A 16,556-nucleotide genomic window follows, 5' to 3' on the forward strand; every position below is an offset into this window, starting at 1 on the left:
CCCACACTGCTTGTGAGGAGTCAGTATCTAAGAAGACGACTGACATGTCAGGTTTGCTGCCATTTAGATACAAAGTCCAGTATCTACTGATCAGGTGAAGGAGACCAGGTAGCAGAGTGAATGCACACAAAAACCTGTCTCCAGAAAATCACCCCAGCCATAAATGCAGCCTCCTTTTCTAGAAGCTTGGAGCTGGAGCAAGCTAATGGTCACGGTTGCACAGGAAAGCTGCTTCAGTAAGGAGGGAGAAGGGACAATAAACGAGGAAGCATTTGAATGTCCCTCCTGAACTGCATTTCTGCATACAGCCCCTAGTGCCTGACACCCCATGCCAAAGAGACACAAAGGGCTCCGAGACTCACCAACCAAGAGCTGCCCGCACTCTGATTCAGCACGGCAAAGATTCTCAGGCCTGCAGCACAAATGTGAAGTGACAATGACTTGTGTGCAGGAGATGAACATTTCTGCTGCCTCTCTACCAAGCATATGGCTCCTACCAGGGGAGCCCCTGCCTAACAGGAGGATGTGGTGCAACAGACGGACACCAGTCTAGGATGAGTGCATGTATTAATCACTTTATTTTGTTGACATTTAAAGCAAACCACACATCTTAAACCAAATACTGCTTAGAAATACTTCAGTCTATTGCGTAGAAGAGAATTAGAATCCTCTTGGTTAAGGAAGTGCTTGGGTCTCAAGTATTAGTCAGATGAGACTTAAAGTGTGAAGCCGGCAACAACGTCACTGGTTCAGAGCAGCATTTTCTGTCACTTTAAAGCCGTCAGGCTTGCCACTGGGATAAACCTGCTCAGGACAACAGTGGTTTAACTCTGCAGCTGCTATTTCAGCAGTGGAGAAGCGTGGAAGAAACTGATGTTCTATCTGATGTGACAAATGCCACCAGCACATCAGTGAAGACTTCTCGTGGTTAAGCAGGAAGAGAAATCAAGTACGGCATGAAAAGAACGACAGCAAAACTTGTTCATGATGCAGTTCAGTTTACAGTGTGCAGAAGGTCAATGCAAAAATACATTCTCCAATTGATACCAACTCACCCTTCCCTTCCCCTGAAAGAAAGAAAACAAAAATCTTCCCCAAACAAGTAGTAACAACAAGTATTAAACGGAAGAAAAGTTATAGGATCCTCCCCAGCAGCCCTCAGTCTAGAAACTGGGGCTCTGCTGGATGCAGGCAAGGTTACTGCAAGGCCATTTTGGCCTCTAACTGGTAGATTACTTATTAAGTGCTTTACATCTTTGATTACAGATAGGAAGCAATCAAATACAACTGCACTCAATCTGACCCTTCCCTCTCTCTAGCCACTTCCCCATCTCTCAGCAATGAAACATGGAATAGCATTCAGACATCAACTTGTGTCATTCCAAGGCCCGAACTCTCTCAACTCCAGAAGCTATTCCAAACACTCTTTGGCAGTTTCCAAAGTGCTCTGTCATCCAGCCAAGCAATCAGTCTGGAACTAAAACTTTTCAATTCATTCATTTCAGCATCCTTTCCTAGCCTGTGACACAACGCCCAACATACTGTGCAACACAGTCCTTACAGTCCAGCTTGTGGGACAAAATGGAAGTGCTGCTGAAAACTGGGAAGCCTGCTGCAGGCAGCAGCTTACTTACCACAGCATTTTAACACAGTGGCAGGAGTTTCAGCTCGGTTAGAGCTGAGCAACCTGGGCTACTCCAAGTATTTGGTTGTACAGGCTTCTGCATACAGGCTTTGGGAGAGCGCCGCACTCAAAGATCCTGACAAATACTACTGAATTCCAAGGGGTACCCAGCTTGCTATAGAGATGGGTTTGCTAAAGGAACAGGTTCTCTAGCCCTCTGCTGACTATGTCAAAAGAGTAAAGAGAGACATGAACCCTCCCAAACTTTAATGTGCGTGGAACGTTTACATCGAAGCTCAGAGAAGCCCAAGTTCACCGAAGTGTGAAGCACCTGTGAACCACAGACACCCTTTCAGCAGTGTTAAGCACACTTCAGCTATTTGCTAGTTCCACGCACCCTTAGCATTCTGGAACGATTTTGCTGTTGCACTGCCAAGGTAGAAAACCACAAATCTGGGAAGAGGTTTTCACATTGCACGTTGAAATTCTTTGTTTGCATAGAAAGCAACACCCTGTCCCAGTCATCTCATCCACAGACACAGAGGATTCACCAGGTTGGCATCATATCAGGGAACCACATCCTGCCGAGGTGCTTGGAGACCTCCAGATGGAGGCGGTCCAAGCTGTAGTCGCTGTCGGGGATCAGCACCTCCTCCATGATGGAGAGCTGGGTGAGCCTGCCTCCACACATCTTCACGAACTCCACGAAGCCCCTGCAGGTGACCTCGCACTCGCCCAGCCCCATGGCCGTCAGGTGCTTGCAGCGCTGGGCGATGCGGATCAGCTCCTCGTCCAGCGGCTGCAGGCCGTTGGCGCACACCACCAGCTCGATGAGGCGCGGGCAGTGCAGCCCGATGCGGCCCAGCATCGCCTTGCTCACCGCGCGCCCGAAGTACAGGTGCGTCACCGGCGTCTCCTCTCGGAAGAAGGCGTCGAACTCCTCCTCGTACAGGAAGAAGTACATCACGATGTTGACCTTGGGGGAGTGCCTCACCAGAGCGTCCCAGCTCTGCTTTTTGATGGTGTGGAACTGCACCTGCCCGGGGTTCTCGCTCACCACGTCTATGCGCAGGTGCTCGAGGTCCACGTGCTTCTCGCTGGAGAGCGCCAGCAGCAGCTCGTCACTTAAGATGTAGTAGTTCAAAGCCAGCTCCTTGAGCCCGTGACACTGGTCAGCAACACAAAGAATTCCTGAGGAACAAAAAGAACTGCTCTGTAAAAAGAAAAGCAAATGCAAGCCTGGTTGGTTGCTGTGCAGCTCGAGCAAGAACTGACTCTGCTGGCTTGAATATTCATGTCTGTAGCCAAGCCCCATCAGACAGCAGAAAGTCCTAGAGACCCACATGCTTTTATGAGGCTTTGGCCATAAACACTTATCAGTAAAAGCAGCAAATCTAAGTAGTTGCATTCCTCTTGTATCTTCGTTATCTTGGTTCCTCTTTGCCCTTCCTCAGGCTTTGAGGATGCCACAGAAAACAGGTTATGATTGAGTTGAAATTGCTTTTCCCTTCCCTGGTGCTCCTTCCTTCAGCGTTCAGCCAAGCACTGTTTAAATGACCAACAGCAGCCTGGTTTAAGAGCTATGCTAGAAGAGCTCTTTCCCTGAGCACAGGCCTAGCCAACACAACTGCTCCTCATCTGCTGGAATACAAAGCACACAGATCAGATCACCTTTGGTGGACTCTGGGCAAGAACACAGCAAAGAGACTAGATCCAGATTCCCTTTTCCTGGCACCAGGGCTGCAGGAGAAAGGCAAGTGAGGAGCAACCGAAAATCCCTCAATCAATGCTGTAATAGGCCAGCTGATCTCACCAGACCTGGACACAGGAGGGCACTGCAGGAGCTCGAAGACTTAATCTTGCACTGCTCCTGCAGGCTCCCTGTGTTTATGAATACAACTTGGAATGATTAACACTTGTGCCCCTCAAGTTAGACTTGCAGCACCTTGCAAACCAGTTACTGACAACTGCTTTCATATCATCTACCCCAGCAAGCAGCTGATTCATGGCTCAGGGACCTGGAGAAGTCCCACACTCCACCAGGCAGCTCAGTTCACAAGCTGCTGCTGTTAAACAGCTCAGGCTCGGTTCCCCTGACACAGAAGCTGCAATGAACATCAGCTCTTTGGAATGCACACAGAAGGCCTGCACTCATTTTGGAGGCTGCTGCTCCTCGAGGCCTATCATCAGAGGCACTGATGCCATTGACAATGTAAGCAGAAGCCCCAGAAGATGCAGGCAAGTAAGGAGTGTCTCCACATACAGTAACCCACCTCCCTCAGTGACACAAAGACGTTCCTCTTCTTCACCTCCCACCTGCCCAAGGCCAAGGCTACATCAGTAAAAGGCCTCTGCTAAAGGACTCAGAAGGGCACTGGAAGTTTGAGAGAGAATTTGTTTCGTTCTGACCACTGCTTTATGAGACTTTACCAGTACATTTTCCACAGATATTCACTACTCACCAGCAGGTGACACATGAGGACAGCTGCTCATTTTCAGCAGTTTCAGAGTATCACTATTGTTAGCAACAAGAACCTTCAAGGAAGGATCATCCAGTGGTGTGTCATCGACCTTGATCGATGACAGTGACTTGGAGTTGACAAAAACTACTGTCAGGGCCGAGGCAAAATGAGCCTGTTTGGAGAAACAGTATCTTATTACAGGCTTAAACTTTAGCATTTAGAACTTTAATTACAAGATCAGAACCACCTCAGGTTCTGCACACACAGAAAGTACAAAACTAACCACTCCTTAGGCTTCCCCTTCCTTGTATAACAAAGAAAGGCTCCTCTGAACATGAAGGTAGGAAACCTGCTTAAAAACACGCTGCTACATGGGACAAAAACCAACTTTACACTCAGCTCAATCTGATTTATCTTTCCACTGTAATAAAAATGGGCTAAGTGGAGACAGTGATGCACAGGAAACATCTAGAGCTTACCTGCAGAAAAAAAGAAATGGCATCTATTTTGCTTTCCCAGAAAGTAAATCTGCTGTGACCTGCAGAGCCAGAGGGGAAAAAACCACCTCTCTCCCCGGACACTGGAGCAGCTGTCCACTGCAACTTTTAATATGGAATAAGGAAATTCAAGCCTTCCAATTATTCCTTGTCTCTGCCACAGAGCATCAACAATACTGAATGTAATGAATGAAATCAATGTCTCCATTCCTCCCAGCAATGCAGGATACAAATTAAAGAATGCAATGAACAGGGAGTGGTGTGCAAGATTTATCAGCAACTGTGTAACAGCACAGTACCAACGCAGAATGAGAGGAAATAGCCTTATGTTGCACCAGGAGAGGTTTAGGTTGGACATGAGAATAAACTTCCTCACTGAAAGGGTTCTCAAACACTGGAACTAACTGCCCAGGAAGGTGGCTGAATCCCCATCCTTGAGGGCACTGAAAACATGCTGAGATGTGGTGCTGAAGGACATGGTTTAACCTCGGTACAGTTAGAGAATGGTTGTACTTTTCTGACCAAACCAAGTCTATGATTCTATGATTCTGCAAAGCTGAGGTGGTTTAAGAGCTAATTAAGTTGCTGTAGTTCCAGGTGGAAGCACATTACCTTGGAGACATTCATGAAGCTTGGTTTTGCTGTAGAAATCAAACCCAGTGTCTTGATGGAACAGTTTACCAACTGAGAAAGGATGTCACAGGCTGCTTCTGCTGACTCAGTACTGCTATCAACCTATAAAGGCAATTAAAAACTAATGAAGTCATTCTTTATTACTCTTTAAAACCAGCAGGTGGACAGCCCAGACTGCAAGCTGCACAGCCAGTCAGCTCTACTGCACCGGCCTTCATTTGCCAGAGGACAAAGAGCAACACTGATTAGAAATTTCAAGACACGAAAGGGATGGGGAAAGCTGCTACTAGCAAGTGTTCCTGAGCAGGCCTGCTGGGTACTGCTAGCATTAACAGAGGGCCTAGAGCTGAGCTTTCTCTTCCAACAGCCTTATGCCTTCCTGAAGAACTGCAACAAGTACTGGTGAGACGACAGTGCTCTGGATGCACCTCATTTAAAATGCCAACTCGACTCCTAGAACTGAAAGAAACCCATCTGCCAGGGCTTAGATCTACTGGAACACACTCATCCATCACACCCTGCAGGGGCACCAGCATGCATCTTGAATAATGAACCGAGTTCACCTGTAAGCCTGATGGCTAACCTAAGACCAGTCACTGTTTCATCTCACCCTCTCTCTGGTAGCTGGCATGATGAAGAAGTAGCTGAAAAAGCATGAAGTTGCACTGACATCAGAAAGCCAATTTACTACAATCAGTGTATGTGAGGTGTGTGTTAAGTGACGTATGAAGCGCAAAGTTGAAGGTATTTAGGAGCTGATTACCCATGAACTGCTGCACAACCAAACCCCAACGTCTCCCAGTGTAAAACTGCTCTCAGTGCTGAGAAAGAAGCCTGTGATTTTCAGCCTAGCTTCAACATCCATTGTCCCTTCTGCTTTTCCTTCACAGAATAGATCTATGACCTTGACTAAGAAGAAGTGACTGTAAAACAGCGAACACATCACCTGTAGCTCCAGCTATGACTTTCTCAGCTAGACTGGGCTGCACCAGGTATTCAAATGAAAGAGATCCGTATTTATGTAATCCTGAGACTGCCAACACAGCCCAGAGTGAAATCAAGTTTACTGGCACTTAATTATGTCCTTATGTGTCAAGCATGAATACAGCCCCAGCACGTTTCTCCCTTACTCAGACTTTCAAAGCACCATTCTGAACTGTCAGCCTTTGTTCACTGGAGTGCCTGGTTTTGCAAATCAATCAGATACACAAGATAAATTTATCTCTCCAAATGCTTCCATGTATAAGAAACATTTACTGACCTAATCATCTGTTGAAGCAGCCAGACTGCCACTGATAGTGATTTCCAAAGCTACATCTTCTGTATGTTCAGCATGACATTAGCTGTTTAATTAATTGGGACTGGCATGTAGAGAAGCTGAAGGAAGCCACAAGCATGGAAATGTATTGTTGCAGGAGATGCACTGTGAAGCCTAGAACTGCCCAGGTTAAACACTAGAGCCAACTGACCCAGAGAAACTGCAGACGTCATGCAGGGCGAGGCGACCAAAGCAGACTTACCTTGAAGCTGACGTACTGCAGATGATCCGCGTGCCTCTTGATAATCTGCTGAATGAGATCAGGATGTGTAGACTTTAAGTAAGAAGTAGCTGGCTGGTTCAGTTCAAACTCAAATCTCCTCCAGAGATCCGGGATGTGGAAAACCTCGTTCCACCTTCGGCACACAGAGGATGCCCTGGCTCGGTCGACCAAGGGCAGGAACTGGAAAACGCGCAGGATGACGTGGTGTGGGAGGCTGCCCCAGTCCAGACAGCCTCCAAACCCTGAGCCATAGAAACAAGTTTTCTGTTTTTTGCTTTCCTGGGATGTTTGGGGACTCTCATTTTCCACCACGGGTTTCTGCCTAGCCCTCTTCATGGTGGAATCTTCAGTTCCTGGATAGATAGTATGTATTCCCGCCGTGCGGTCTCCTGCCAGGTCTCACTCGCCTACAGCAGGTCTCTAGAAAGAGACAGGAGGTTAGGAGAGAGAGGGAGAGAAGGCAGAAGAAAGACAGCAAGAGATGATGAGTTAGTAGAAATTAAATCTAGCATGTTACTATGACAAAAGCTATGTTCCTATGGCAATACCCAGTGCACAGACACAAGCAAGGATCTGTTTTCCTGACACCTTTTGCTTTGCACCGGGTTTGAATCTGCAGAAGTTGGGTTCCTTTACCAGCTGTATTTCACAGGACAGAAAGCACTTTGCAAAGTTCAAAAGCATTTAACACAAGTTTAGTCTCAACCTATGTGACCTCTAGAATTTGATCAACTACAGAACCCAGTTCACAAACTCCTTTCAAGCACCACTGAACTCGGATCAGATGTGTTCTGAAGAATCAGATCCCAAAGCTTTGCTTGCCTCCTCCACTGCTTTGGTGTGCTGGCTTTGTGTTTTGGTCTGGTTTCTAACTGTGCCAGGCAGAGGACAAACATTTGTATGACTAACAACAAAAAGCTTTAGGAGCATTTATCAAAGCAGGGCAAAGTGAGTACAGTTCAGATGCTGTTTTCCAGCAGAAAAGGACAGTAGCCCTGCAACACCCAGGAGTACCCAGCAAACTGCAGCAATCTGTCTCACGTTTGCCAGGTGCGCCAGAGCTGAGAAAGGAGCAGCCCAAGCAAAAGCTTCCACATGCTGCAGCAGTGCAATGCAGACTGAATTCAAGGCAGGCAGTTCTCAGCAAGTCTAAACCGTTTCAAATGTCACTTCCTTCACTCAACAGCAGGCCCAGGGTCTCTCAAAGGTCCTGCTAATCACCCAGACCGTCCTCTCTTCCCAACCCGCCTGAAGCTGAATTTTCCAAGCAGCCATACATGCTCCAAGAGCAAGCAGAACTTGTCTGCTTTTACTGAGCAATCTCCCCCAGCAAACCTCACAGCATGTCTCTTCCTGGACTGAAACTTTTCCACGGTATCTTCATCATGCACAGGAGAAGAACCCCACCCCGAGCCCAGAAAGAGCTGCCAGAACACAGACTATCCCAGCAAGGACGTGCCTGGCATTTCCCCCAACACATAAAGCCTGATCTGCGTGGCTGATGAGGTGCCTGACAGGCAAGTTTAGCTCTGTTTTTATGAAAAGAAATGGGGAAGAACAGCCTAGCCACTTAATCAAGCTGCTCCTATGAGCAGCCTCACTGCTGTTTGTCCTCCTCACAAACCAGCTCACCACCAAGGAATTTGCTCCAGCACTCAGCAGAAATCCTCTCTCAGACTCTTTAAAGTTCACTTCATCTACGTTCTGTTTCTGACAGTGACAGGCAATATATGCAGGAAGACAAAGAAGCAGCACTCTTTGAATGGTATTTATCAAGAGAAGCTCCTCTGCCCTGGACAGACACCTGTGCCTTGCATCACCAAGCCAAGGCAGCAAGCCACGCTCCAAGAGAGCTGTGCTGCTAAACAACACAGCAGTGTTACTAATGTGATGAAAATGCAAGTTCAGCAGGAATAAACATGTTGCTTCCAGACCATTTCATCACATTATCATCCACACCAGCATGTTGTACAACTTCTGAGTGCTTTAAGTCACACAAGGCATGGACCTTCCAAAGGACCATGTGTGGATGCAGTAATTAGCTGTTACATAACTCTCTCTTCCCCTTGCTCATAGCCTTGCTAAATTTAGCAAAGGCTAAAAGCTTTGTCAGTCAATTATCTCTTGGGTTGGGTTTGATCTCCTCTCTCCTTGGGAGGAATCATAAATGTAGCTGTTTCCTGAAAAAGACCTGAAATTAAACAAACCTCTTTGCCTGAGCAGCTTCTCTGTGCTTTTTCTATCTCCTGCAAATCTGCAACATCTCAGTATAAAAAGAAACTTCTGCTCCCTTATGTGAAACTAATTTGAGCTTCCTGGGTGCTGTTTTGGCTCCCACAAAGAAATGCTGTCATGTAAGAAGCACCAGAGGGGCATTGCCCTGAACCACGAGCCAGGCTGTAGAGCAGATGCAGCATCCCCAGTGCAGGGAGGGATGAAGAGATGGGACAAGGCAGGTGTGGCATCCATGGTGTCTGTGCTCTTTCTGATGGAACATGGATGGAGCTTGCTCTTGTTGCTAGGTTAACTCCAGAATTGCTACTTTTAGTACTCTCTACTGCAGTGCTTTAAATCTAGCAAAACTGGTTTATATTCACTCTGGAAAGCCAGAAAGATTCCATGAAGCCTTTCCCAAACACAAAGTAAAAATCAGGATATTTTGTTCTGAAGACAAACTCCAAACAGTATCTACTTTAGAACACAAGTGAAGTGAAGTAAATGATAACTCCAGGTGATACAATGCAGGTAGTAGTCAATGAGAGGTTTACATGCACACATACCTCCAAAGAATGTGGAAGTTCCTGTCAAGTTACCAGCACCTTTCTGGTATCTGAGCATGCATCCCACTGCTGAGTCATCCTGTATGTGTGCCTGGGGTCCTTAACCAGAAGGCAGGGATGGATCCCAGAAGATGAACTGACCTGTGGAGCCACCGACCACATTAACACTGTTCTGCAATGTCTGGGAGACCCACAGCGGGGGCTGAACTCAGTTTTAGAAGAGAATGGGATTAACAGCACACTGTGAGCTGCAAGGCAGACGTGGAAGTGACAAGCAAACCAGCCAGTTTTACCCAACCTCATCTGAAAGCTCTCATTTCACTGACAGGTATGTGCCAGTCTTGGCATAAATCTGACTCTTGCATTAAGTACATTTTTTGTCACAACAGTGCTCTTAAGCAGCACACATAAACCTCTGGACACCTGAATGATAAAGAAACTACAAAGCTCTATAAGAAACATTAACCAAAACCACGTGAATTAGAATAAAGACAGCAGTTTCAACAGTTTAAAATTAAAGGACTCTTGGCTGTAAATATGACTCAATTTTACTCCACAAGTATGGCTGCTGTGTCATGATAATCATGGCAGTAAACAAACTACTTTGGCTCATCAACCTCTGTCTGGAAAAGAAACAACTCATGGTGTACAAATATCCTCATATACACAAATGGCAGTTTTCAGAAGCACTAAACCCTGTCTCTTAATATGACAGAATATCTTGGTCTGCTATGGCAAAGTATACCCCAAAGCTCCAAATCCAGTTCCCTGTTTGACAGGCTTTGAGGGTGGTTCAATGGAAAGCTACAGGAACAGCAAAATCCATCTTTCCAGATCATGACAGGCTTGAAATGGAAAGCAGATCTGGAAACCAGAGGTGTTTCCAAGGCACTGTGCTCAGCCACTGAGAACATCTCTCAAAACCTCCCAGTACTGAGCCTTTACTTTTCTTTAAAAGACGTGAGACACAAGGCTTTGAGTGCTCCAAAGTCATCTTCTAGTCTTTTGAAGAGCTTTCCTGGTGATACCAGTTTGGTAGGTGCAAAGTCTAACAGAGGCGTAGCACCTGTGTGCATTATCAACACAAGAGCAACAGGCTCCCTCTCCTCAGCAAAAATCCAACTCAGGGCCTGCAATCTGTGCCAGTAATGCTGTGGCTCAGCTCACACACCAGAATTTAAGAGCTGAGTAGTCATGCTTGATCTATTATTAGAAACTCAGAAGCCTATAATTTATGGTGGCCTTTTCCTGCAGAGATGGCTGACAAGCACCACATCTTCTCCTGCCAAGCCAGCAGACTGTCCCTTTGCTAACTCTGTGAGGCACTTCAAATTCACTTGCGGTGCTGTCAGTTTCCAACGCAGGGAAGGCAGGTTCTAAGGGCGTGTGAACAGAAAACACACAACACTGCGGCTGAGAGCAGGACACCGCAACTCCAAGATTCAACACAAGCACAGTTGGTACAAGTTCACAGCCTCCAAGACACGATTTGAAGCAGCTTTCTTACCTAATGAATGCTTCCAAGTTACAATGGGCAATAAATGAATGAATGGAGGCAGCTGCAGCCATGGGGCACTCACAAGCATCTGTCTGATTTCCCCTCCTGTCCAGATAAAAAGCCACAAGAAGCTTTATTAGTTTTGAGAAGACAAATCCTTGCAGCACATCCACGGAAAAAACGACAGGACAAGAAGCTGACAACGGTTTGCACCTTCTTGCTTTCCTGAAGCAGCCTGAAGGCAGCATCCCCACGCAAGGCAGCTTACCCCGCACTGCCTCACCAGGCTGTCAGCAGAAACACGGGGTCAGCCGAAAGGCAGAACTGCTGGGAAACAACGGCTGCAGCTGCATGCAGAGCGCCCCAGCCAGCAGCACAGTGCAAACACAGCTCGGCCAATATTTGCATTATCCTGTCCATCGGCAGCAGACTTTGGTAAACAGCATTCTCTGTAAATACCCAATGCAGGCTGAGAGCCATGGAAAACACGGGAAAACCAACCCAAACCTTTTCCCCCAGCCTTTCCCCCCTTCGTTGGCAAGGCTGTCTCTTGGCCTGGGGAACCGCTTGAGAGATGAAGAAAACAGAGAGGCCACACGGCACAGCCTCCTACCACCCACCCAGTCCCCACCCGGCACAGCCCTGGCTGCACCCTCACATGGCAAGGAGTAACAACAACAAAACACCCAGCCTGCAGCCTCCTCCCTCTTTACGAGCTCCCAGAAGGCAGGTGACAGCCTGTGAAGCCTGGCATGCGGATCACAAGCCACGCCAAGCAGGCTCAGAACACAAGTCTCCCTCCTGCCTCCATGCTCGCTTACACCCAAGTCTGTGTTTCACTTTCTGCCATCATAAGGAATCATTCAAACCTTTACTTCCAAAAGACATCACCAAGTTTGCTGTCAAAAAACACACAACAACTGAACTCTTCCTCCTGATAAACCTGACACCCTTGTTAGGGCCAGAGGGGAACAGCACGCCCTGGCAGCTGCTCTGGCCTCAGAATTTCAGTACTCTTCCCAACACTTCTGTGGCTGCAAGCAAACTGGCTGCTAATAGTAAAACAACAACAGATGCAAAGTAATGAGAGATCAGTAACATCCTTTAACAACAAGAAACACATCAAATGCAGCTCTGTTCATCAACATAGCAACAATGCTCTGCAGGCTCCTTAATTTCACCGAGGTTTGAGGTGGTTACCTGTAAGGGCTGAACACTCCCTGCTACACACAGGGTACCTCTGGCACAGCCCTGTCCTACAACCCTGCCATGCAGAACAAAACTTTTACTTCTACACTGCAGATAAAAGCAGCAAAATTGTAGATATTCTATTAAAAAAGTTACTGGATGCTCCTGCTGGCAAAGCAAAAATCGAGCAGGAGCACTCCTGCTCATGCAGTTCTCCAATCAATACCTTTATTGATGATCTGGACCAGGGGATTGAGTGCAGCATCAGTAAGTTTGCAGATGACACCAAGCTAGGAGCAGGTGTGGAGCTGTTGGAGGGTAGCAGAGCCCTGCAGAGGGACAGGCTGGATGGGTGGGCAGAGGCCAATAGGATGAGACTGAACAAGGCCAAGTGCAGGATTCCACATTTTGGCCACAACAACCCTAAGCAGCACTACAGGCTGGGGACAGAGTGGCTGAGAGCAGCCAGGCAGAGAGGGACCTGGGGGTACTGGTAGAGAGTAGCTGAACATGAGGCAGCAGTGTGCCCAGGTGGGCAGCAGAGCCAATAGCATCCTGGGCTGGCTCAGGAGCAGTGTGGGCAGCAGGACAAAGGAGGTTCTTGTGCCCCTGTGCTCAGCACTGCTCAGGCCACACCTTGAGTGCTGTGTCCAGTTCCCGGTGTCCAGGGCAGGTATCGGCTGGATGTTAGGAGGAAGTGATTGGCATTGGAATGGGCTGCCCAGGGAGGTGCTGGAGTTGCCGCCCCTGGAGGTGTTGCAGCCAAGCCTGGCTGGGGCACTTAGTGCCATGGTCTGGCTGCTTGGCCAGGGCTGGGTGAGCTTGGAGGTCTCTTCCAACCTGCTTGATTCTGTAATTCTTCTGTAAGTGTCTAAGGTCTCAAGAACCCTTCCAAGCAGCTTAAACCACATCAGCTCATGGAAGCAGAAACGTTTATAACAATACTAAACCGCATCTCTCAGAGCTGCAGTCAAGCTTGCTCTGTAACAGTTCACCATTGGTCTGGGGTAGTTACTCAAGACAAACAGCAGCAGCACAGCCCTCTGAAATCAAACACTCTGGTAACTGATGAGGTTACACAGCCTCAGCAGTGCAAAGTAGCAAATACTCTGTTAATGGTTGGACCTGATAATCTTAAAGGTCCTTTCCAAGCAAAATGATTGTATGACCCTGTACAGCCACTTTCCTCTGTAAACCCTTCCACATGAGTGCCCTGTGAGGAAGTGTTCAGCACAGCTGCATGCAATCCTACTCCAACTAACCCAAATCCACAAAACAACAAGAGGGATCCGGGGGAAAAAAAACACACCCAAGTGAAATAATTGCTTCTGCAGCTTGTCCTGGTAACACCACCATAAACTTCGGCTAAAAGGAAGACATTTCAATCCCTCCCACGACACAGCGTCTCAGCAGGGGATTGTGAGAAGTGGTCAGCAGCAGCTGAGTGAAGCTGGTAGCTGTTTGTAACTTCACACGCTGCAAAACCAGGATTTATTACTACAACCTGTAGTTGTATTTATTACTTCAACTACAACTATCAGACACTTCAGCCACAAACAGACAACTGCCTCCTCCCGTTCGTACATTCCTCTCTCGGTTCTCAGCACCAGGACCCAGCAGGAATTCGTAAAACAAAACCCCATAAACTCGAGTTTCTGTTAGGCAGTTAAAAAAAAACCCAAACCCTGCACCTGACCAAACCAAATCCAGCAGAAATTAAGCTCCCGAGAAACAAAAAAAGCCTTTCACATAACTAAGCTTGGAAATCCACTAGGATAAAGCAGGCGTCGCGACAACTAAACCTTAACTTTCTAACACCTGGAGAAGAATGTTTATGGATCTGCCTTTAACAGCTGAAACAGCTGTCGCGGTAGTCACAGCGGCTTGGGGAAATCTCAGCTCGGTGACAGCCACAACCCTGAGGAACGCGGATCCCTCTGGGGAAGGCGGGCAGCAGCCCCTGCAGAGGCAGGCAGCGCTGGGAAGCTGTTGCAGCTGCTGCAAGCTCCCGGTCCCACTGCAGGGCACGGTTCAAAACACAAACCAAAGAGGTGTTTTTGATCTTCAGGCTCAGAAGATCTAAGTCCATCGGTGTGACGAGCACCATGAATTAGCTTTTTTCTTCATCTCCCGAAGCAGAGCCCCTCAAAGGCTCCGGCACACTTCTGGTGTGTTTATGACAACAGCTCAGAGGACTAAAAATAGCATTCGGCTGAACATCCTAATGACTGCAACGGCCCTGGCTGACAAACGCCAGCACCCTGCCGCCCTCAGCCTCGCTGAGGTGACAAAATTCAGCTACTCCTGTTCTAGAAGAAAGCCACCTCCGCCCGAGCAGCTTCTGGACCACCAGCGACACCCAAGGCTCTGCTGGCTCTAAGTGACACATCTCAGGCGCCACAGCTCTTCTCTTGAGGGCTTACCCAAACGTTACACAGCAGAAAACCCCCAACGTATTTCTTCTACAGCATTTCTCGAACTACTCCAAACGACTTTCAAGCTACTCGAGCTCTTCACATAGAGGAAAAACAACCCCACCGCTTCTATTGCCCAACCGCCAGCCCCAAGCATCCCCAGCACCCTGCTCCCATCTGGTGTCCTCCTCGACAGGTTGTTTCGCCGGCCTGGGGACGACCGAGCGACTTGAGAGAGGGCACAAGCCGACTACAAAGCACAGCAAACCCGGAGAGGTGTTGAGCTTCCATCCCACCTGGGGCCTCAGCGGAAGGCGGCTCTCCGCGGAGGGCATAGCCTCTCCCGCAGGCGTCTCCGCAGCTCTCCCTGGAGGAGAGCAGCGCAGCTGGCTGCGAATGCGGCCCGGGGCGGTGACCTCCCCCCGGGCTGAGGGTTTAGGAACGCCACACGCACACGAGATCGCTGCTAAGGCTCAGGGGGAATTAAGATCTCTGGGCCCTGCGTGCTGCCACTCCCCCCCGGCCCCTCCACCACCGGGAACTCCGCGGCCTCTCCCCGCCCGGCACGGCCACCGCCCCGCACGGGCTGCTCCCCCCCGCCGCCGCTCACCGCCGCTTCCGTCGCAGTGGCAGGCCCGAGACCGACCGCAGAGCAGGGGGCTACAGCCGCGAAGAGCCCCGAAGCCTCCCGGCCCGCCGCGCGTCCTGGCCACGCCACCGCCCGCGGGGGGAGGAGCCGGCGGCCCCGCCACGGCCCCGCGCCCCAGCGCGCAGGCGCCCCGCGGCCCGCGCAGCAGCCTCGTGACGCCGCCGCCATTTGGCGCCGCCGCCGCCTCGCCCCGGGGGAGATGGGGAGGCTCGGGGCGGGGTGGGAGCCTGCCGCGCCATCTGCCCGCTCCTTTCCCTGCCGTGGTGGTGAGGGAGTTACCCGCACCCCGCTCACTCTGGTGAGATCACCCAGCCTGGTCTGCGCCGGCTGGGAGCTGAGAAATGAGGCTTTATATGCGCAGCTTAGCACACGATGCAAGCGGATAGTTACAGTGCATTACAGCTACACACAGCTGTGTACACAAACCACAGCATCAACCAGGCTGGGAGAGACCTCCAAGCTCCTCCAGCCCAACCTAGCACCCAGCCCTGCCCTATCAACCAGACCATGGCACTAAGTGCCCCAGCCAGGCTTGGCTTCAACACCTCCAGGCACGGCGACTGCACCACCTCCCTGGGCAGCCCATTCCAGTGCCAATCACTCTCTCTGACAACAACTTCCTCCTCACATCCAGCCTAGACCTGCCCTGGCACAGCTTGAGACTGTGTCCCCTTGTTGATGCCAAAAGTGCACCTCTAATTGAAGCAGAAGGTAACGAGGACGAACCCAGCAGGCTGTGTCTCTGCAGGCACACTGCTGGAGCTCACCGCTGGTCACTGTTCCTTCATGGCTGCAACGAGAGCTGGATTTTGGTTCGTTGCCAGCTGCTACCAAAGGCAGCCACAGGCTTCCTGGCTTTTGCATGGAGCAGTAATTAGCCACTCAGAAGTGTCTGTGATGCCTTTTCTGTGAAGAGCCAACGTTAAACAGGTGCAGCACTGGCTGGGGGGTTGCAGCCGCCCCACGTGAAAGCGCAGGTGGCAAAGCGCAGCCGCTCGTGTGCCCGCACAGCACAGGTTCTTCCACACGGGGCTGGGGTTCAAACGGGGCCGTGGGCCTGCTGCAGAGCTGCGTAGAACGGGCCAGGGGGACAGTCATCGTACGACTGACACGGTGCCGAAGCACACAGCATCACAGGGGGCCACAGAATCAACGAGGCTGGAATCACAGAGCTGGCAGGGCTGGAAGGGACCACAAGGATCAGCCAGCTCCAACCCCCCTGCCATGGGCAGGGACACCTCACACTAGATCGTGTTGCTCTGAGCCACAT

The 16,556-nt window shown here is 49.6% G+C and overlaps 1 protein-coding gene across 2 annotated transcripts; it reads right to left on the minus strand.

Moving 5' to 3' along the window:
• Window positions 1–555: 555 nt before the first annotated feature.
• Window positions 556–15,379, minus strand: LOC135185426 (F-box/LRR-repeat protein 21-like). 2 transcript variants are annotated; one of them, XM_064162179.1, is made up of 7 exons: window positions 15,248–15,379; window positions 11,045–11,140; window positions 9,538–9,678; window positions 6,737–7,177; window positions 5,196–5,318; window positions 4,087–4,258; window positions 556–2,815 (listed from the first exon to the last, which is right to left on the minus strand). In XM_064162179.1, the coding sequence occupies exons 4-7, from the start codon at window positions 7,091–7,093 to the stop codon at window positions 2,172–2,174; spliced, it is 1,296 nt and encodes a 431-aa protein (XP_064018249.1). In that variant the 5' UTR covers window positions 7,094–7,177; window positions 9,538–9,678; window positions 11,045–11,140; window positions 15,248–15,379; the 3' UTR covers window positions 556–2,171. The 2 variants fall into 2 exon arrangements, with proteins under 2 accessions (XP_064018249.1, XP_064018250.1); XM_064162180.1 differs by lacking the exon at window positions 9,538–9,678.
• Window positions 15,380–16,556: the final 1,177 nt, after the last annotated feature.

This window comes from Pogoniulus pusillus, chromosome 22 (genome assembly GCF_015220805.1).
Source record: "Pogoniulus pusillus isolate bPogPus1 chromosome 22, bPogPus1.pri, whole genome shotgun sequence".
NCBI classification, from domain to species: domain Eukaryota; kingdom Metazoa; phylum Chordata; class Aves; order Piciformes; family Lybiidae; genus Pogoniulus; species Pogoniulus pusillus.

Coding starts and splice junctions, on each gene's coding strand:
- LOC135185426 (XM_064162180.1), bottom strand. CDS start 7,093: ATGAAGAGGGCTAGGCAGAAACCCGTGGTGGAAAATGAGAGTCCCCAA. Junction 5,319..6,736: donor TGCAGTACGTCAGCTTCAAG/GTAAGTCTGCTT, acceptor TTGCCTTTATAG/GTTGATAGCAGTACTGAGTC. Junction 4,259..5,195: donor GCTTCATGAATGTCTCCAAG/GTAATGTGCTTC, acceptor TTCTCCAAACAG/GCTCATTTTGCCTCGGCCCT.